This window comes from Haemorhous mexicanus, chromosome 6 (assembly GCF_027477595.1).
Source record: "Haemorhous mexicanus isolate bHaeMex1 chromosome 6, bHaeMex1.pri, whole genome shotgun sequence".
Taxonomy (NCBI): domain Eukaryota; kingdom Metazoa; phylum Chordata; class Aves; order Passeriformes; family Fringillidae; genus Haemorhous; species Haemorhous mexicanus.
The window spans coordinates 35,104,374-35,127,970 of NC_082346.1; the positions used below are offsets into that span (position 1 = coordinate 35,104,374).

The 23,597-nt window shown below is 33.8% G+C and overlaps 1 protein-coding gene across 4 annotated transcripts in view; it reads right to left on the reverse strand.

Annotated features, from left to right (window-relative positions):
• The window catches only part of CDIN1 (CDAN1 interacting nuclease 1), a 123,617-nt gene that overhangs the window by 49,690 nt on the left and 50,330 nt on the right, over positions 1-23,597 (reverse strand). For all 4 annotated transcript variants that reach the window (XM_059849813.1, XM_059849816.1, XM_059849815.1 and 1 more), the window contains 5 exons: positions 22,271-22,350; positions 21,864-21,913; positions 19,003-19,070; positions 13,850-13,915; positions 11,361-11,466 (listed from right to left, as the gene is read on the reverse strand). In XM_059849813.1, coding sequence (XP_059705796.1) covers positions 11,361-11,466; positions 13,850-13,915; positions 19,003-19,070; positions 21,864-21,913; positions 22,271-22,350 — 370 coding nt within the window. The remainder of the gene's footprint in view (positions 1-11,360; positions 11,467-13,849; positions 13,916-19,002; positions 19,071-21,863; positions 21,914-22,270; positions 22,351-23,597) is intronic.

The following is a 23,597-nucleotide window of genomic DNA, read 5'->3' on the forward strand; positions in this document are numbered from 1 at the left end:
AACTTAAGTGACTGGAATTGGAAACCAGTTGATGGATTCACTTTTAAATCTCATATTTCAGTTTGGAGAGGAAATGTAAGGATTGAATTAGAAAGCTGTAAACTCTTGATGAGAATTAGTGGTATAGAACAGAAGAAAACGAAACCTTCAGTTATTTTCCTTACAGTTAGGCTGAATGAAATTGTAAATAGCAAAAGATTTGGACAGCATTCAAATCAACAGCTTTACCTAATAAAGTTCTAACAGAGCACTGAGCATACCATTTGAAACAAATATGAAATAAATATGAAAAATGAATGACTTTAAAAAGAACCATATGAGAAGCAAAACAGTAAAATCACCAGAATTCAGGCAAAGGAAATTAGAACTGAAATGTATGATGGGCAATTAAGCACCTATTTTGACAATTCTAAGTGGTCAAGTTTTTAAAGTATGACACAGAAACCTTAACCTATCTATATATGAGTGATAAATGAGGCATTTTGTGTCATTACATTCCCATAAATCACCTTCTTTAACTGCTGATGGCTTTTATCAGCTCTAACCTTTTCAAGCTTCTATCAGAGTGCTAACATTTTCAACTTTGACACATATGCAGTTTACAAATTCTGCAGCTGATTAACTCTGGACAGAAGCTCATTGCCATCATTGTCTTCTTCAAGTTTGGTTACAGCTTCAGTGTCTCAAAAACTCACAGGCATCCTTCATATGCCAGAAAATACAACTTCACTTTATTGGGCCGGGTTGAAAAGGATCCAAGATATTTCTCCTTTTGAAGCAAGTAAATGAGAATAGATTTCAAAAGTAGTCTTCTACAGAAAGAATGAAATATGCATAATTTTAATGAATTTAAAATAAATAGCGCTTTCCAAAAAAAGATATAAAAGTAATATGTTCCATTTTACATGACTTTATAACATAAACAGGCTTAGAATAAAAAAAATTTTACTACACAAGAAATGTTGCTGTAAAAGTTTCTGAGCTAAACAACACAAAAAAGTTGAAAAAATTCTAATTATTGCAGTGTATTGTATATATGACATTACAGAATATTGCAATTATAAACTGACATGGGCCCTTAAATTATTTTGTGGGATCCCTCACTAAATTCCTCTCTTAATTATTTTGCGAATTTTAAAGATTATAAATAGCAATATCTTGAAACTATACATTTCAAAGATTCAATTTCAGCACTTCGAACATGAAATGAATTCGACCATGATATACTCACAATACAATAAATGAAAGAGCAGAAAAAAAAGGAGGAAAAATTGTTTTATCCTGTATAAGTAAACCTAGAGATTTCAAGGAACACTAGCTTTCTGTAGGAACTAAAATTCAATTACCTATTTGCCTGACATATTCATACTTTGCTACAAATAGATGATAAAATAGTTTACAAAATCATATCTAGGTGTTTGTCTTACAAAACATTTTAACTTATTGTACTATTCCAACTATAAGAAGACAGCCAAACAGCAGCTCTTTCTGCTTTACTAGCATCAAGACATAGTAAGAATGGTACCAAAGCTTTAATCTAAACACTTGTATTTGTGCTATTTTTTACATTTAAAAACATGCAGCATATAACTGCAGATGCATTTCATCTATTGAAACAGCAGTGACTCATTCACTGAAATGAATTTCCAAGATAAAACTTATCTAGACACTGAAACAAAGCCCAGGTTTAAAGAGATCCTGTCTTTAATAATATTAGTGAGACTGAAATTTTTATGTTGGTTGTGTGTCTACCGGAAGCCTGGTACTTCAGATGGTATTAGTTTTGATAAGAGCTAACTAGACATCAGACCTAAATAATGAAACATGAAGAGACAGGTTTGGAACATGTAAATAGGAATGTCTGCAGAGATTCTCATGCAGCTGATTGTCTCTTGTTGATAAACAACACATCTTAGAAAAACAGCGGATGAAGGAAAAATTTTTGCAGCATCACAACTAATTTAGCCTTGCAGTGTCAATATTTAAGGCTTATCCAAAAAAAAAAAAAGGAAAGTTCTTTATTTCACTAATAATGTCACACAACAGAGAAGCCTGCAGTTACACTTTGACAATTCAGATGTAAATCTTGGATGTCTGTAAGTATTCATGACAAAGGCACATTTATCATTTAAATAAAAGGACATGATTTCCTGATGTTCGTATCAAAGACTAGTGATGGATGAGAGCATGCTAATCAAATGAAAAGAAGGAACATAGATGCTTACTTTTTAGATCAGGAGAGGGAAATGAAGACCTCTTTCCTAAACAGAGATCAAAACATTCATAAAGCATACACACAAACATACTTGTAACCGTATACAACACACCGTGCATGCTTAGGAGTTTGATATATTCTCTAGCAGAAATGATACAAATGCTAACTAGAATAACTGGCAATTTACTTAAGGGCAGAAGAAGCCACAGAACACTGATGTTGATAAGCTCCACTTAATTGCTTATGAATTTATACATTCAGAAGCAATTTTAGCTTTCTTCTATTAAAATTTAACAAGTAATAAAACAGAATGATGCAAGCTTTTTTTTTGGTAACTTGTTTTCTAATGCCTTAGTTCTAGGTTTAAATTATACTTCTGTAACATCTTCCTTATGTAACTTAAAACTGCATAAAATCAATCTAAATATTACTGAAGACAAAAATGTAGACTACTCAAATGGGATGCAATATTGCAAGATAAATGTGGAACTTCAGAGCCAAACTTTCTTGGAAACTTTTACATTTTTGATACTCAAGGCACCTTACTTCAGTGTCTTGCTTTATGTGTACCTGTATTTTATCCAACTAATTATGCCTGTTTAGGAAGAACTAATAAACATCAAGAATTTTGCTTACTGAGCATGACAGTCACAACCACTGCCAATGGGACAGCTCAAGGTTTGCTCCATTTGCAGCTCCATATGCAGTGGCAAGGTCCCATGAGGTTCAATGATATCGTCACAAAGTGTCGTCAAATGATGATAACATGCAAGTCCTTAAAATGCATCTTTCATACTCCTTTAAAGAGGTAGTAACTACAAAGAAAATCCCTCTGATACTTTTCCATTAAAATTCTAAAATGAGTGAACAACTTCTTGATATCCTCAAGAAATTCACTCTAGCTCTGAACAAAAAAGAAAAGCCTCTTTGCTAACAGGAGAACTATTCATCAAACATACTTGTTTATACCTTGCTGTAGTTATGAAACAAACAAAGTACTAAAAAACTGAAAATAGTTTAAGAAATGAGTCCCCATCATACAGTTTCCAAGAATTTACAAGAAGGAACATTTTACAGTCTCTGCAAAAGTATGTAATTGAACATAAACCGGTGGTACTGAGGAAAAATATTCTTAATGCAACAATGTATTTCTTATTGTTAAAATAATTTTAACCCGACCAGAAATGCATTTGAAGTTAAGAATTATATATTACTGCACTTAAAAAAAATATACTAACATCAATAAGCATTTTGCTCTGCCACTCAGAAGCTTTAGTAAGACACATCTGATGATGTGCTTAATGCAACTTATCCAAATACCCTCAGTGCCTCCATTAACACAAGATCAGTGTTCCAGGGAAGCAGATTCTTGTGCCCTGGAAACAGGAATCTGTATTGCACAATCACTCAGAATAAACAAAATGTAGGAAGTTTCAATGTATACATTTCAGCCTCATCTTTAATCAAAAGAAACTCTCTCAGAGCTCTCACAGATGCTGAATGGAAACATTACATAGTATTTCTTTTTCCTTAAGCCAAGATTTAGACACATGAAATTTGTGCAACTGAGTGGAAATGTGATTCCTGTCCATTAACTGCCCAGGGACTACTGAATCTACTCATTTTGTACTTCAAATTACTTAGATTGTGCATTAACCTCACCAGTCCCATGCTTTTAAATGCTTTATTTAGAGTCCTATCTGTAATCAGCTATTGACATTATTTATTTTTTTCTTATATTAGTACATATAGCTTTGTATTCTATATATAGTAATTTATCATTTAATATATTAAAGGCTGCTTAAGACAAAATTCCTCCACCTCTTAGACTTTTTTTGAAAAATTTACTGGATGCTCAATATATATAATATTCAACAGCATGTGAGAATAATTTTTATGCAACTCTGATAGTTAGAAAGATAGATAACTCAATTATTAGATCATCTATCAAAATATTCAGATGTGTAAGAGGCTACTAAAAAGATTGATGACTGAGAAAGTCCACTGATTCTCTAGCCATCATATCCACACATTTGGCTAGACAACATTTTTCGCTGCCTTCACAAGCAAGCTTCATTACCCATCACTCCACTGAAAAGAGTTTATTATGAGGCTGCCATCTTGGCAAGACTATTATTTAGATGATAAATGTTGGGGGAAAAAGTGTGTCTAGATTTTTTTTTTTTAACATGAGCTTTTTGACAGATAAAACAAACAGCATCTACATTTCTAATTAACTTAAATTTGGCATATACAAATATAGGTCAGTAAAGCTATGATATGCTACTAGATTATCTTCTGTCTGAATCTTGCCCTTAATTTGCAAAATGTAAATTAACTAATTAGAAGAAAAGCAGCATTATTTGTGACAAAATGCTGCTTCTACTTTTTTTGCTTTGTGACATTTATGATCAACTATAGTACTTCATTCTAACTTCTAGTAGATGGATAATTATGCTCAAACTAATTTATCAGGCTTTTAGCATTGTAACCCAAATAAAAACTTGAGATTCCTAAAGGCAAAGAAGCACAAGAACTGCAACATGTAGCTAAATGACATTCTTGCCAGTTTTACTTCATTTACAATATTATGCTCCTAACATATCTTGCATGTATACAGGTATGAATATTTGCACTTTCAATGTTCAAGTACCTGACTCAAAGGAAAGTCCCTATTAGTATTCTTAAAATTTCCTAGAAATCTCTGCATCCCTTCTGTGTGTGATGCACAATAACAATAATACACTTATGCTTTGCTCATTAGTACTAAGAGTAAAATTTCACTTTAAAATTTCACTTTACCCACTTCAATTGTCATTTGAAACAGATTAGACTAGCACCTCCAGAGTTAGAAAAAGGAAGAGGGAGCTGATAATTCTTGAGTTTCAGCCCAGCAACTTGACCTTGTTAAATAAAAAATATATGATATCATAGCTTACAGGAAGGCATTCTTTTTGCTTTGGATTGGTTTTAACTAGTAGTAGGTAGATAAAGAACCAACACTAAAAGATACATTGAAAATGTCAGATGTAAATGTCAATTAAAAATTACAAGGAATTCTGAAAGGTAAGGTCTGTAGGGGGTTGACATTCTTTGACATAGTGGAGTGTGTGCAACCAGGCCTTTGGCAAGAATAGCAGGATCTATGCTGTCAGCTCTTATCGTACATAAACTTAGATGCTTGTCTAATCTGAATGAGAAATACCAGGAGAACTGGAGCTGAAGCCTTGCAGTAATATGGAAAGAAGATGAAAATGCTCTATCTAAACTACACAAATTTCTTGTGACAATAAAATATTTAAGACAGTACAGAAAAATATAAGGGAAAAATAATGTAAACAAAGACATATACTGCTTCATTTACTATTTTTTAAGTTCAGGATGTAACAATCTAGTAGTGAAAGAGGCTTACATAAGACCATTAAATTATAATGAAAATCCCAGTTTCATGCCTGTATGAAATACAATACCTAAGGAGAACAATGAAAATATATACTTAATATCAATCACTCAAATACGAATGATGATATTAAAAAAATCTGGTCTGTTCCTTCTTTGCTTTGACAAAAATTAGTTTTGATACAAAATAAAATAATCTACAATACCCACCAAAACAATTAACTTAATCTATGCATAAGCCACGGGTCTCAGTCAAAATGTCTTCATGCTCTGTTTTTCAACCATATAGTTGAAGAGAGCATGACAGGTTTAAACTTTACTTATAACATTACTTTTGAGCTGGAGTAAAAAATATATTTTTCATAAGATACATGTTGATTTTTATACTGTTCACGTGGCATTAAATAACGACAAAAGTAATTAATATGAAATGCTATTGGAGATAGGCTGAATGTATCCAGGACATTTGCGAAGTGCAGAGGTACACTTCTGTATGTGTCAGTGTATGTATGTTTGAATGTACACTCATATCTGTTATACTTGCAGAAGAACACAGAATTTTATTATCTTCATAAGGTACACTGCTGCATTTTCTACTAGAAAAGTAGTAGAAAATGGCATTTTTCACTGCTTTTGGTTCTCTTCTTGTCCATAAACAAACATATCTTACTCAGCGCTACTAAGGTTAGCAAGCTGGCACAGTAATTCTCTTTAACAAAGTTAATTCGTTTTGAAGAAACTTACTATATAAAGTCCTAAGCAGTAAAAATCACCCTCAACTCTCTCATCTATCTACATCCACTTTTGTTTAAGATTAATTTAGTAATTCAAGAGGAGCCAGAAGGAAGAGAAAAAGGAGCATAGCAAAACACAGCATGTGTGAAAATCTACAAGCAGTAGATAGCTAAACAAACCCTAAGTCCCTCAGTGTTGCAGTAAGGTCAAAACCTTTCAGCATTGCACCAGTGTGTCAAAATATGTCAGCAAACCATCATACTTCAAGAAGAAGAATGACCTTTCAGTTCTTTATGTTTGGGCTGCTTTGGATACTGGGTATGCATGAACAGTTTTCCTAGCCACTTGACAACTGTAACTCCCAAGATTTCTTCCAAGTCAAGTTGCTACAATGGTTTCCAACTCACCAAAACAATTTTTTAAACCATCTGCAACTGAAGAATACTAAACTTGCTAATGGAACAGACATCCAAAAGCCCACAGCAGATGTCTTCCTTCCCCTACGACCTACAATCAGACAACAATTATTACTTCAACAGTGTTCACAGCAACCTGTTAAACCAATTTAAAGAGATGAACAGCAAAAAATGCCTGTAATTCTGATCTCCTGATTTTGAGTTTGCTCACAAAAAATTCATCCTTACTGTCAACTGCAAATGAATTTAAATGCAAAACTTTTCTCACAAAAACCTAGCAACACATTACCTGTGTTTGTGTTGCGAAATACAGTCTTTTGCATCATTTCTGTTTGCACTTATCTGAATTAAAATACCCTTTTATTAATCGACAGGGCTCTATGATAATTTAATAATTTTATTATGACTTATAGCTATGAAGTGAAGTCCCAAGATCAGGCATAATGTACCTATTAGCAACACAATGAATCATGAATTTAGGCTTCCAAAAAGTGTGATTATTATTTTAAAATTACTTAGGGGAAACTTGCTTTTATTTATTCTTTCAAAAAAGCAGAAGCACAGGACTAAACATTTAGAACACAAACAAATGGTGGAAGGAATTTAGTACAGAGATGAATTATCATTTTCATTCAAAGAGAAGATGAAGTGCTTCTTTTTCACTATGTGAAATTGCCTTTAGTTTTGTAACACTGTCAAATATGACATTTTCCTATGTTTTTCCTCACCTGTGGTAAAGTTTCTTTAGCTAATAATGACGTCAAGCGATCTCCTGGGACTGTCTAGAAATTACATTTCAGACTGTACATATGCCTTAGCCATGCTTGAAGAAGACAAAAAATGTAAATTGCTGTATTTGAGTTTATATCTTACAGCAAGTCCCTGACAGTGCACCCGCTAATTACTGTTTGAACCATGTGTTGCTGATCTGTATATCCTTAGAAAACAGTAGTCATGCCTGTCAGCTCTGACTAACAGACTTTTACAGTTAGGACTCCAATTTTTAATTTAAGTTTAAAAAAGTTATAAAATCAGACATTATGGAGGAAAGAAAAAGAAACAGAAACACTCATCTAAACCCTAAAATAATTTAAAACATGTTCACAGACCCCATTTTAAAATGCAATCTGTGTAACTTGCTGTTCATGCTCTCCAAATTACCTCTGCTCACACTAACTATTCAATAGCTCTTATTCTCATAGTTACAACAAATGCACCAATGTAGACCAGTGAAAAATTAAAAGTGTGGTATCTACTACTTGTGCACAAAGCAATTAAATTTCATACATGCAGTTTCTATGTTTACCCAGTAGCAGTGTAAGCTACAGTCTGGTCAGTGGATGCCACTTCTCTGGAGGAATAAATATACTGAGGGAAGTATATGAATCACTTTATACTAAGTTTGACCAGTACATAAAATAGCTTTTTTTCCTAAAACATAACTCTGCAAAATCAATCTGGGAACATGCAAGACCAAACTTGCCTTTACGTGTTTCTTTATTATCGAAAAATCCCAATATCTAAACAACATCTTAAATTATAACTGTGCAAATCCACTGACAAGGTACACTTTGTACATTTTTAATGTGAAGCTTAATTTGAAGATGAGGTTGCAGTGCACCACTGCAATTGAAAATTGCTTAACAATACCATTGATGTATGAGCCATAAAAAACCTTGCTAAGCTGTCCCTGCAGAACTCAGAGTAATAAAAAGGTGTTCTTCTGCACTGAGGTGAACAGACATGGTTGACTGCTTCTAGGGAGCTGTTCTGTTAAATGAGAAAGTGCCATTTCTTTCCTGTCAGTACAGACCAATTTAAGACACTCACAGATTTAGTTAGCACAAAGTACAGGATTTAATGAAATACACACATAACAGCAAACAAGCCCCAGCTATGTTCAAAGCTTTCAGTCAGATTCTGAATAAAATTCATCTTACATCTGTGACATGTGAGAAAAGAACACAGAAACTTTTCCAGTTTGACTCACAATTTTTAGATAAGCAATAAAAAAGCTGAACAGAAAAGGTCTAAATCCTCCCACTTTAATTCCTTTCAAAGTATCTAGATTTGTGCTTCTATCCATATCTAACAGGTGATACAGATTTTCTCTTGAATTTCATTTCTGCTTTAAGTTCAACCAATGAGTCAGGTTTAAAAAACCCTAAACTATTACTTGAGTGTTATATCATCTCTATTGTGAACTCTTGCTTGTTCTCCAAATAATTTCTCTTTCAAGAGGAAGTGAGACACAAAGGTTTAGTGAATTTACTGAGAATCTAGTTGTCTCCTAAGAGACCTCTGCATAGACTGATTTAATAATACAAAATTGGTTCACAGTTCGTGCAGTTACACCTGTGTTCTTTCATATAAATAGTTCCAGAGACCAATGAAACTTAACTGTCTAACCTACATGCAACCTAATCTGTCAACATGTGTTCATTAGCCCCACTGTCATTATATTAGAATCTACAGTAATTCAGAACTCATTTCAGAAGATGTGGCTCTGTCTGCTTGGCCAAGCAGTACCAAAAATTAAAACTAACAGGATTTATTCTTTTAAAAAATCCCACAGAAATCTGCCTAATTTCCATAATTAACCTAAATTTTTGATTTAGGGTGTAACTAATCTTACCATGGAGAGTTCTAGTTTCCTTTAAATTAATGTAAATTCACAATATTTAAGAATCAACCATTTTTGTAGTTGTTTCCAAAACAAAGATCTGTAACAGCAGATTTAGAAAAATCGCAAAACTACTTCCAAAATGTTTTACTGATCCACGTATCATTCCAGTCTAGCTTTTGCAACATTAAAGATACTTGACTAACAGCACAGTTAGAGATGTTATTCCATTTTTGAAGTTGAATTATTAATTGCTGCATGTTAAAATTAAAATGAACTTAGTAACTACTTGGTTTCTTGATAAAAGCATAAGAGAAGTATTCCTTTGGAAATGTCAGATGCAAATGGTACACACTAATTCTCAAATATTTTACACTAAAATGTGGATAGACACTCCATAGTGAAAAAAAAAAAAAAAGAGACAGAATCTGCAATGGCAATTTTATTACAAACAACAACTGGATCAATGCCTTCATTCTACCTAGTATCTTTACACTCAAGTTATCACTTCAAAATTCACTTCTTGGAGGTGTTCTTCTCTGCTACCATAATGGATGCCTTCAAACACACCCTTTACACTCAGAAAGTATTCCAGTACATCTAATGGTCTTCTCTCAGCCTGAGCTGCCCCATTTCCTTTACACTGATGTGCAGGTCAGCACTGTTTGCATCACAATTTTTCCTGCCATTCTCACCATTTGCCTAGATATTGTATGTACTCAAATTTCACTCTAAGTTTTAGATTCAATGTTTCACAATTTATTTTCTACAACTCTTCTAGAATACAATATCATCATCCAACAATTGACAGTCTTCCAAGTTTCCCATTACCTTGATTCACGTTTTCCAATTCTCTTCTTTCTGGGATTGTCAAGTAAGAACAGGCTCTTTTTGTATCAATCAAGACTGTTGCTGCAGAGCATAATTCTGCATTTTGATGATGTTATTATCAAGATCTGGTTTCCCTTTCTCTGTTGCTTTCTATTGAACCTGCTTTTAAGGTATTTCCAATGGTAATGCAAGTTATTTTCACATTCAGCTGAAATACTAATGGTCAACAGACTAGTCTCTGATAACACACCCCCTTTCTGTTGCATGTTCACACACCTGTGCCATCCCTCTGATGGTCTCTTGTGGACACTGAGAAGACTTCTAAATTTATGCTTCAAAAAAAATCTGTTATTAAAGTTTTAATTTGCCTTTTGCTTAAGGTTCTAATACATAGAAAAATGACATTGAAGATGAAGCATTGTGTTTAGTATTTTTTTAAGAGGAGGTGTCTAGTGAGGAGGTGTCTAGTACCATGGAAAGATTTATAAATATACACAATAATGACTTTTAGAACAATAAAGCAGAAGAATTTTAACCATATTTAAAAGAAAATATCTTTACACCAATACCATCAAAATGCCACAAAATTCTGTCTAATACAACTTTTGTTCCTCCTAATCCTTTATTTTGTTCCTCCTTATCCTGCACTTACTACATTTTCAACTTGAAGATAATTGTAATTATCGCTTCAAATGTACAAAAGAAATACTTTATTTAAAAAATCCCCACTGTGAAACAGTACTGTCCTACTTACAATGACAATGAGCAATAATGTCCTTTATACACAAACCCCACTTGGTTAGAGTGGGAAGATTTTTTAACAAATTTGTCATTTTGCACATACTCCAAAACGTTACAGCAAAGTCTTCCTTCTCAGTCAGGTATTAAAAAACTGACATATAACTTCTGCACCAAAATAATTTACTCTAGCATCACTGTAAAATCACCACGTATTTTTGCTGCATGTTAACAATTAAGATCTCAATTTTTCATAAATATTTCAGCACACCAACCTGAAATGCAAATTAATGACATTCAAAATGCCTGATTAGTAACATGTAGAGTCAGTAGTGTTTTATCCAATAACTTCTTTATAAAATGAAGTGCTATTTATCTATAAGGAAAAAGAATAGAAACATACCTGTTCCAGTAGCTCCAAAACTGGTCCTGCAAGTGGGCTTGGTGGCTACTTTCATCACCAAATGAGGCTTTGCTTTCAATCCAGTGAATTATGTGTCCTTCCACAGCTAGGGTGACAGCAAAAAAATAAACTGAACTCCAAAAAGCACACTCAACAGCCTGTAAGACTGTGTTAGGGAACATTCTGTTTACTCCACAATCTACCACATAATTCACGCTTGCAACTGTGTTACATATTCGTAAAAATTATCTTTCAAATATGTACATAAGGCATTTCAAAAAAAATACTAGAAAATACTTTAAACAGAAAATCACATGAATTTCAGTTTAATGACACCCTGTTCCACATATCTGCATTTATTCTAACGCAAAGAGAATGTAAAGAAAAAGAGATTAGACTAAGAAGCAGTTGTATTCTTCTACTACCCTTACTTTGCTGGAAGGTAGCTGTCAGGTAAGAAATTGGAAACTTCTGCTGAACGATATAAACAGCTAGATAAGCTGCTAAAGACAAACACTTGCCACCAATCCAGAATGGAAGCTATAAGAAAGGGAGGAAAATTTATCCTGGACATGTGTCTGCTTCCTTTCTTTATAAAACCAGTAATGCTTCATCAGAAAGAAGTTAGAAGTAAGAAGGCTTATGTGAAGAAATATGATTTTGAATTTCTGTTTGTTTTTATGCTTTGGTATTTGCTTTGGTTCATATCTTTCCTCATTTCTTGCAGGAGTGAACTACTAATATTAATAAAATCATCATTTTTTTGAAAAAGGAATGTCCTCTCTGAAACTGACAATGTAACTTTGCAGAAGAAATCACGAGTATCACCCTAAAACACCATTCTTTCTCCAAAAAGGTGTTGTCTGGTATCATTGTTAAGATCTTTAAAAATGTTACTGTTATTTTGAGTTACCTACAATATCCACAACCATGATGCCTTAGCCTAAATTCAGGACTTGGAATGCGGTTTTCACAGAACACGCACACCTAGAAGCACTATACAGAAAGATTACAAGAGAATATAGCAGCAAATGATCGACCACTGACAGCAAAATTACTCAGGGAATCTGGGAAAATAACTCATGAAGTCACCACACTAAGCTCTACATGCCACCACCATCCTGCTATCAGTAACCCAGCTAACTTGTGTAGGCCTACACTACTACATCCTTCCCCCCCCCCACAACACCTTCAGACTCCAGGAGATAAAACAGGAGATAAATCAGCGCAGATGCTATTCCTAAGAAACATCTGCCTTTCCTAGGTTTCTACTGAGTCATGAAGGAAAAATCCAGGGATTGCTATACCTTAGTTCAGATCAGACAACAGGTAGAACATGACTTCCTCTAAGTCTCAAGGGATTACTATAATTTGAAAGAAGCAGTGCACTGTTATTATTTGAATTTGAGATGAATATATGCTAATGAATTAATGACTACTTTTAACCTTCTTCTAATAGGGTAATAATAAAAAAATAATTCTTTTGGGTGTTCCCTGGTTCCCTTCTTAAGACTTAAAAAAAAATAGTTGCTTTTCTAGTTTCCTTTTGATCAGGCTGATGAATAGGTGGGACATAATCTCATGTTTCTAATATAAAAGTGGGTACCCTTAACACCATGTATGCACCGTGTTTATTCTGGTCCACATAACTGGGCAATCTTACTAATGTATACAACTTTCTGAAGAGCAGGTAAAGAGGGAGGCAGGCTCTTTTCAGTGGTGTCCAGGAACAGGACCAGGGGCAATGGGTACAAACTTACACGTACAGGAGGCGCCACCTGAATATCAGCAACCACTTTTTCACTATGAGGGTGCTGAGCATAGGCACATGTTACCTAGAAAAGTTGTGGATTTTCCCTCCTTGCTGATATTCAAGTGCTTCACGTGACCTCAGGACTAGAAAAGGCAGATGAACTTTAATATGACCTTTATACTTACTTTTTTACCCTATTCTTTCCTGCTATTCAGGCTTTTAAAAAACAGTGAAGAACTGCAGAGTTGTATTTGGATGCAAAGTGATGGTAAAAGAATAACTGCACAATGACAAACCTTTATGCAATGACCTACAGGTGTAATGTAATAATCTTAAGACTACTTTGAACTGATTTGATCTAGAAGTAAAAGACATTTATAGATATTTCAGAGTTTAGTTCAGAAGGGCAGTGGGTAGAATACATTAGAGGCAGCAGGGATTGGGGGTTTTTACTGCTTTTTGTTTTTTCCTTTTTTTTTTGATAATGAGATAAAACCATGCAGAGACTAAAGAAGAAACACTGGATAACGCTATTTCGGATCAAACCTCTCTGACTCAAACTAGAAGTTCTTAGAATTATTGGGTGACTCCTGAAGAGACTTATTTGCAGTATCCTAGAAAATGCTTCGCTTAAGTAGCCATAATATTTTAGCACGAGTACTTCTACACAAAATAATAAAAATTATAGCACGAGTACTTCTACACAAAATAATAAAAATTATTTTAAAAGACTTACCTACTGGCACTTCTAAAATAAAGTCTGGTGTTTTGTCATAACCCTTTGCACGAAGCTGATCTTCAGCTGTACACAGAAAATAAGAACTACTGTTTATAAAACTAATCCATTAAGTAGAGAGCAGCATAATTAATTTTATTCTAAATAAGAGTGCAAGAATTACTAATGCAGTCATACATATCTTTCTTATGCATGCAATGCTGTGTCAGATTAAATGAACCTTTGTAGAAAACCTGAAGCATGGATATAAAAATGCTTCTTTGTCATCCCTGCATTTTTATGTCTTCATTATAAACATCATTAATTCAAGCTGTCATACAGTATTTTATAACCTCCAAATATTCAAAATAAAGAGGTATATTCACTGATTGAAAGAAGACTCTCTCCACCTTTGGATGTGTTAAGATTAATCCTACCAGCCCCACAAATGCAGATATACTGTTGCTGCTGCTTTGGTTTTATTTTTAATGTTAGCATAAAGTTGTTAAAGAAAAAGAGCAAGAAAAGCCTTCTCTCCCAGAAATTTATTAAAGTAAAGAAGAACCATAATTTTAGTTTCTCTTGTATTCTGGATTCTGTAGAATTTTTCCAGTTTCTGAACTGGATTTAGACATTCTGCTAAAATTACATCTACAACTTTACTGCTTAAAAATATTAGAGCTGAGAATTTCAAGAAATAATAATGACTCAGCAAGACAAAACAGCAAAAGGCAAAAGAAGCTTCCTTTAAAAAATAAAGGAAAAAAAAAAGAAAGGAAAAAAGCCCACGCCACCCCAGTTTAATATTTTTAAACTATTGTCCTTGATTTCTGATACCATTACATTGGTATTTCTGAAACACCATTTCTCCATTAGAATTTGGAGTGACCTGGTCATTCAATTCCAGGCATGGCTTTCTGTCTTCACCCAAGCTCAACTAATGGCACTACCTAGTAACAAGTAAGGCTGTGTAGCCCCTTAACACCTACTGGGCTGTTGACATTGTCATGCATCCCATTCGCCTTTCCACATCACCTTTGATTAAAATTAATGGTCCATTCTCACTATTGGGCAGCTTATTTCCAATCCATTTATCAGGTTAGGACAGTAGTTTCATGGCCAATGTTCAGAACTCAGTTTTTGAATACTTTGTGCAAATCCTGAAAGGTCAGCAGTTTGAGTCCAAGCAACATTTTAATGACAAGAAAAACATACTGACTTAGAAATCAAAATACTTTAATATTGCCAAAATCAAACCCTCCCACTCTTTTTCATTGAAGAATATAACTCTGAAGTATTTTATACAGTGAACTAATTCTGAAATTGGGACAGAAGTAAACTTGGAAAGCTGAACATTCATGTCAGTGTAAACTGCAATAGGTGTTTATTCTTTTCGAGTGGTACTATTTTTTTTTTTAATTTTGAGAGCATTTCTTCACTATAAACAGACTACACTAAAGGGAAGTCTTTGTAATGTGGCACTTCATTATCACATAATAAGCGATTATCACTCTTATCACATGATAAGATAATGAAAAACACCTCTAGGATTTGGAGACAGACTTGGTTTTTGACTAATTTTTGAAACTTAGATTGTCATGTATACAGACAAATGATGTTAAGATCAAGAAGGTTCTAATTTAACTGAACCTCTGAACAGAAAGTTTTATGCCATAATATAAAAATGAATTAATGTGCTCCATAATCTTTTAATCCTTATTTTAAAAAGCCAACAAAACAATTTTATCCAAATTTAGTTAATTGCAACCTGCTCTTATTTGTTTAAAATCATCTAGCATAGACAATAGGATGTCCCAGCTGAAATTTTTTTCATTTAAGAGTAATAGCAATGGAAAGGTCAGTCTTTTCTTTCACATCTAACAAATGCTAGTACCACAAAATAAGGGAAATGCACCTTAAAAAAACTTACTGAAAACCAAAAGAGAGGTAAATACGTGTTTCATAGGCCAACGTGGCAGGTCTCTGTAACGGAATCTGCATCAGCATTACTTTTAATATTCTTCAGCAGATTATTTTTTCAAGGGTGCCCAATTACTTTTAAAATCTTTTCATACTAATTCATGGCTTGGAAAAGAACATGTTTCTTGTTTTATATCTGGTTCTAAATGTCTTCATGTGGTTTCTCCTAGCATTCCATACTGTGATTAACATTGGAAAACATAAAAAACCATGTTTATTATTGATGTATCTATCATGTGCAGAAACAGAACTTTGCATTACAATTTCTCCAAGTGTTTTGAAACTTTATAACTCTGGGAAAGAAATAATTATTGAAACTCCTCACAATCAACATAAAATTTTTGTTTTGAACCATCAAAACCATCAAAAAGAAATACTAGCATTTTAGCCCAGGTATGTTTCACATTGGTCCAGCAACTACAGAGGCAGCATTCTGCACCTCAAAAGATATTTAAACTCCAGCCTGGATTAAAAAATAATTCAGTAACTGCTTAAAAGCCAGCCCACAGCAGTTTTGACAGTTACATTTATAAATCCTCAGGTCTGAAAATTGTGTGGAAACAGCCCTAATAAGTAGTTTGTCAACAGATACCCCATTAATTTAGATTTTCAACAAAATTGCAGCTTCATCTTTACCATAATGTCACACTCAATCAGAACCATTTAACACATCATTGTTCTTATACTAGCCCTCCTCTGCTGATGAATGAATGAGCTACAATGGCAAATTTAAGATTACAGCAGAAAACACTGATCAGATTTCATGATTTATATCCACTGGTGGGAACCAAAGGAGGATAAAGCTCAATACCTCCCCATATATCTAAAAGCTTTCCTACCATATTCATGGTAAAGATACAAAAATAAAAGTCCTATACAGAACTTAGAAGCTCCTGGCATTCAGTATGGCATGTGAAACTGTGAGCCTGTTTTGAAAAAATGCTTCTATTGATCACTTTAATCTCAGGCCAAGTGAAAAAGACTGGAGAGCTGTGTTTTTGCTGAAGAGAGGACATGGTATATGAAGCACTTCTTATGAAGAGTGGATTAATAAAATGTAACCCCTCTTAGTGTGTATAGGTATCCAGTCAATTCCAGGGTGACCCTGAAGGTGTTACTTCTGATCTGTAGGCTTTGAAAGCCAACTGCTCTAGAAATAGACAAATTCTGTCCAGAACCTAAAAAGCTTCTTCATGCTCCAAGACTATACTAAGGCACATGACATTCCCTGTGTCCTTTGTACTTTCCTCTCCTGTACTAGACTCTCTGTTGCTCAGGTGAACACATCTGATACAAACCCCCTGAATATTCTTGAAGCAGTACAGGAATAGTACACTAATATGGGAACTGCAAAATTTCTGTTTGTTTGAAACATGTTAAAAAGTAATGGAATTACAAGCCATAAGTCATGTAAATCGTAAGCCTTCTTCAAAACAGGAATGAAATATTATGCAACAAAGCCTGAATTTTTATACCTATGGGAAATACTGGCATCTCTTCTGTTTTTATGGTGTTTTCTTCAAGCAGTTTTGGAACTAGTTTTTTGGAAAGGAAAGGTTGTATTGCAAGGGACTTGGTAGGGTTCATCTTTCAGATACTTGGGAAAGTTTTTTGTTTAAGAATATCCCAAACACATTTGGGATATTCTTAAAAAACATTAAAAACATTTTCCAAAACCTGAAATACATACAGACATAATACGTACAAATCTTAACATATCACGACTAAACAATACTTCACTATATATAAAATGTGAACAACAAACTAAGCTCTCTCATTTCCATCTTCATATTCTAACAAGTTAACGCATTCTAGATGTTTTAATTTGATGGCACAAATTTCTTGGAGCTAATTTCTAAAAAAAAAAAAATTGATGCTTATCCAAAGTCATGAAACAGTAAAATTTAAATGTGATTTTTACACTGCTTAAGCTTACACAAGCTGAATAAAATGATAATTCATTGGGTTGAGGATCCCTTAGTGAGTCATCCAGTCCATTCCCTTATATTGAGAGGGAATTGATTTCATTACCAGCTTTGATAGATCAGTGTCAAATCCAACCTTGAATTTTTCATTGAAGGTGATTCTACAACCTTTCCTGGCAGTTTGTTTTACACTTATTTTTCCTAGAACTGTTTGGTATTTTATCTTGTTTTTTTAACCATCATCTCTGCAATTACAGCTTAAGCCTATTACCTGTATCTATGCTCTTACAGTCAAATAAGAAAATCTGCCTCTTCTTATTTTCATAGTGTCATTTGCAAGCTTGTATGTGATAGTTAATCCTGTCCTTTTTTCACTTTTGTCTAAAATAAAAAAGTACACTAATTCTGCTTCTCAATCATATGGACAAATCTCTTAAAAAGCTTAATAATGCCGTCTAACTTCTTAAATTTGTTTAGGGTTTACAAAATCTTAACCTGATATAGCTTGAGAAGAGATCATAGCTCCAGGTAAACCCAGCAAAACTCACACAAATTTACTACAATGCTCAACCATTAACAGAAGAGAGCATTTCACTTCACTGTCATCTCATCACATAAGGAATCCAAGATTTAAGAGGTCATTTTTTGTGATCACATTTACAGACTGGATACTTTGAACATTAATCTTAGTTTCAATGGCACTCATGTAAAAGAAACATACTGCAGGCTAAAAAAAAAAAAAAAAGAAAAGTAACTTCCTAACTAATTAATCCTTAAAATAACTTTAGAAATTGGGAGTATAAAAAAGAGTAATTGCATTAATTGGGAAGCAGGGGGCAAAAATTCAGCAGAAACTGCACAGCAAGGTACATGAGTGAATCTTCTAGCAGTTCTTTAATACATAAAGCATCCCGAAGCTAATATTTCATATGCTTCTTCCTAAATCTCATAAGGCCTGGATTATGGCTAATATCTCATGACACCAAAAGTAATACTGCAGCAGATATTAAAGCACTTTTTTCAACTACTTATTCTATAAAATATTAATTGCAAGCCTGTGCATGTGCTGTATATATAGGGTATTAGGTAACTGAGTTCCTGCTCAGTTCTAAATCAATAAAAGATAACATATATAGCATCAGTCATATTTTACTCTTCCTTTCCTACCTAATAAAAGGAGCATTTGGGCTGAATTTTGTCCCAGGTAAACAGTTACCAACATCTCTGAAGTTAAGACCTCACTGGATAGTCTCTACTACAGACTCTTACCTATGAAAGAGAGATTTTTTTCCAAAAGCATTTCTCGCAGCAAGACTTCGTGCTCATGCCCAATAGCGCTGATAGCTTTAGGTTAAGAAATGGAAGATTATTTTGAAAAAGAAGCAACTCCATAGGAACATCAAAAGTAGAATTTATTTGTCTTCATCTGCATTTCAGAAGTGCCAAGTGATATGAACTCTAAGTTTTGAAAATCCTTATAGCAATTTTTAGAAGCATACACAACTTTGCAAAAATCAGATTACTGTACCAACAGCACACACTTCATAGAATTAAGACCCATTTGACCATATTTATTCAGAATATTTAAGGGCGGTATTTCCATTTTTTCTTTACTGTTTATTCTTCTAAATATAAAAGAAAGTGTGATCCTAAAACCTGCAGTAAAATATCTTTAAAGTTGCACTTTACTGACAAGTAACCAATTCTCCAATCCAGCTAAGGATGAAACAAACTGGCTTTCTTTCTTTATATTTTGAAATTGATAGGTACTACCTTAATCTGAAACATCTTACTGTAAAAAACCCATCCTTTTAATTGATTTTTCAGAAGCATGAACTAATGTCAGGGAAAAATGAAATCATACTTTATAGTGAAGTCCTTTTCACTTCATTGCCAGCCTGTTGATCCAATGTGCTATTCCTTGGTTCCTTGGAATATGTAAAAAAATCACCATATTAAACATTTTTAATATATCCTCTTGGAGGTCAAAGTTCTACCCTGGAAGCTTTTAAGAAGAATCCTACAGAACAATACAATAAAAGATCTTATGTTAAAAGCAGTTAAGCTCCAAACTCTGTTTAAAATCACTTCTTAAAACTTAAACTACAGATCATCCTACTATTACAGTGAAGTAATTAACTGATATGAACCCTTCTTACTGAACAGCAAAAAAATAATTCTATGGAATCACTTCATATGTATATACATCTTATATAAATTGAAACGATGTATCATGTAACCTCTACTAGCAATTTCAGAACAAAAGGGACAAATGTAGAATGGCAAAAAGGTAAGAATAATACTGCAAACAGAATTTACAATGCACCATAAGCAAAAACACTTAGTCTATAATAATACCTGTTATTGATGTATGGCAATGACCATGGGGCAAAACTTGTAAATAACATCACAAGCCATTTTCTACTCATGCAATCTAGCAGCCTAGTTTCCCGTAAGCATCTGAACTATTACTGAAAAATAGCCTCTTGGCATTTACAAAGAGGTTGACTTCATACTTTGGTCCATGCATATACAATTAGATAGTTATATTTAAAATCAATATGCAATCCTTCAGAAGACATTATGCTTTTAAAACCTTAACTTTAAATTGATTTTTAACTATTTTATGCACCTCAAAATTAACATCTAATTCAGCAACATACTTACAGTAATGCACTCACACAGTTTAGTATTTAACTTTTTTGTACCAAAATGGAATTGAAAAACTCCTCATTATTCTCATTGATGTCACTGCATATTCAACAACTGATTTGAGCCAAATATGAGTAGGATATAAAAATCTTTTCTAGACTGCAGGCAAATAAGTCTTAAAAATGGTTCATAATTCTACATATGTGTCTTTGTTATTTTTAAACTTGGCATTTTTGTAAGACTACAGCCAGATTGCTCATCCACAGAGTATTAATCTTAAAATTCTGGATATGAAAACCAATGATCAATAATCCTTTAAAATGTGTGGCTTATTAGATTAATCCACTTTCAGAGCACTTTGTTTAATCGTGAAGATAATCTCAATGAATATTTAAAATTACAATTAAAAGCACAAAATACAAAGACAATTAGAACTCTATCCTGCTGCTGTTAAAATTAATGGGGATAGGGCTGAGGCTGTAGTAGACACAAGTGTTTCTAGCAGAAAGTAAGTATTTTTAAGGAGTGACAATCATGTGAATCACAACTACAGAAAGTACTGTTTTTCATTAATAACTAAACATCACTGTAGCTTTCCTATCTTGCACCTGTACAGTGAAACCAAGATTTTCCCCCAAACTGCATGCAGAGATTTATGCAAGGATTCTCTAGGACTTGGGAAGGAGCTGCTTTACTAGCCTGCTCAGCGATAGCAGGCCATGATTTTGAAAGTTTCCCTTTGACCACAGATTGAAACAGAAGAGCTGCTCCTGCAGGATTTTATTAAAATAGATTTGGGTTCTTAGTGATCACTCCTACCAAATTATAATCTTAGTCTGGAACACAGTGCTACATGGAGTTCCCTCAGTGTACACAGTGTATGGCTGTCTAATTAACTGTTTCAACACTACAAAAAAAATCCCTGAAAATTCAGGATATATAAGTTTTTTTACTACAGCTAAATCTCATTTAAGAAGAAGAGAACATAAAAGAATTATATTGGATAGGGGTTTAAAAATACTAAGCAGTCAATCACTTCAGTTAAAACTCACATTCATAACAAAGTAAAGCCATAATGTTGAACACTATGTATGAAACTTATTAATTTCATCACAGAATAACTGAGTTTGGAAGGTTTCTCCAAGAGATCATCTAGTCCAACTCCACCACTCAAAGCATGGTCACTTAGTCTTAAGCAAAAACCAGATATGCATTTCAACTAATCAGAACCACAGACATTCAATCAGGCATATATACGGATGTGTAACCAGCAAACTGACATCTTCCCATGGTCCATCTGATTTTTGTTAGCTAAGAGAAAGCTCCGCAGTGACCCTCCAGCTGACTGAATGTAAAAGAGAGGAGTATGAAATGTGTTTTGTGAAGCAGAACTTTATGTCAGGTTAAAGCTAGACACATCTCTTCCACACAGTCTAAGCTCATCAATTGAGCACCTAAAATTTTATGGGAAAGGATACTGTTTGATGCAGTCCACCAGCGGTCCATAACAACAGTCATTCACAGTACACTGCAGACAAATAAGAGAAGTAGTATACTGATGGGCAACTAAAAAACCATTATAGTTAAAGAGTATCTTAAAAACAGTAATTACTTTTCCTCAAAAAGGCTATCAGATGCTGTTCAGATTTAATCACAGAAAACAAAAACTGCATGCTTTTATTCACTATAAAAGCAAGCTATTAAAAAGTGAAATGCTCCTCTCACAAATATTGCACTGCCATTTATAGTGCACTCTGACCTCACTGATAGTTTATGATGACAGTAATTAAATGAGGTTTAAAATCTTTTACTCTGCTAGGCAGATAACAGAATTGCCACAGGAAAAAAAAAAACCCAAACCAAACAAAACAAGTGTGATTAATACCTGATAGACTTGATTTGCTAGCACTCCATCTGGAATCTGAGAAGGGTCCCGTAGCATGCTATTTATAAGAGTTTTGGAGGCTAGAGAAATAAAAATAAAAACACACAAAAAACCTGTTAGGTCGGTTACACTTTATTAATAAAAACATTGATGATATTAATAATTTTGAAAGTTATCCACCCAGCAAATAGAAACGTACAAATTCATAAGTACTTACCCATTCTGACACAATTATCTCTAAAGTCTTGAAACACAGAAGGATTTTATCAGCCCAAGGTGAAAGCAGGCCCTTATTTACTTAGTTCTACTGGACAGTTTGTGCATCAGAAGCACATACAGCTTCTAAGGAAACTGCCTGGTACACAGTAAGTGTAATTCAAAATAACCTTCATATCCTATTAGAAGATATGTAAAAATTCTAAACAGCCTTTAAGAAACTTTTAAAGGACTTCCTGATTCCAATTTATTAGTTTTCAAATTCAAGTATTTACTTACTCAGTGTTGAAACATTTTTCTGAGTGCATTTAAGTGCTGGGAAAAGGCTTTCTCTGCTTTTTTGAAATGTACAAATGTAAGTCAAAAGAAATAAGAAGCTAATTTTAGCACCTATCTTTTTTTTACTTACTGATATTGATACTACAATGAAAAAATAATGTAAAACAGGAGACATCTTTAGTTAACTTTCAAACATAGTCATAGTAAGCCTCAGCATTGTTTCCTCTCCATGTGCTGAGACTGGGTAGTTGCAAATACCAGTTAATTACTAACAGTGGAAAGACTTTATTCTAGAAAAAAAACCTTCTAAAAACATCAAATATTTTAAAATTTCTCAGAGAAAAGGCAACATTGCACATGCTGCCTCTGTCCTGGGAACAACCTCTGATGGAGCTCAGCTGGTGGTGTATTTGCATCATTGAATCCTTCTGTGTAGATCAGGTTTGAGACCAACAAGGTTCCCCATTTTGCCAAAGATTTCCTGCATGACTTCAGAGTAATTCCTTTAACCTGTGCGTGCCTCAATCCTGTAAACAAAATGAAAAACTACTCTTTTCCTGTTCTTCATCTGTTCTGCCTCAACTCAGAGCCAAAGCTTTGTCATGGTCTTCAGTAACTGAATCAAAAGACTCAGGTGACACTGTGAAAAGGACTGACAGAGCCTGTGATGTGAAGGGATCTGCCATATAAGCAGCAATGCTGTTGTCAATGGAGGTGTGTAAGCGCCTCCCTGAAAGTAAAGGAGATTGGCATTGTGATGTACTCCCAAGTTACCCCTTAAAAGCATCACAACCAGGTGAACGTAGCAATTGCAAGAAAATAATTTATTTAG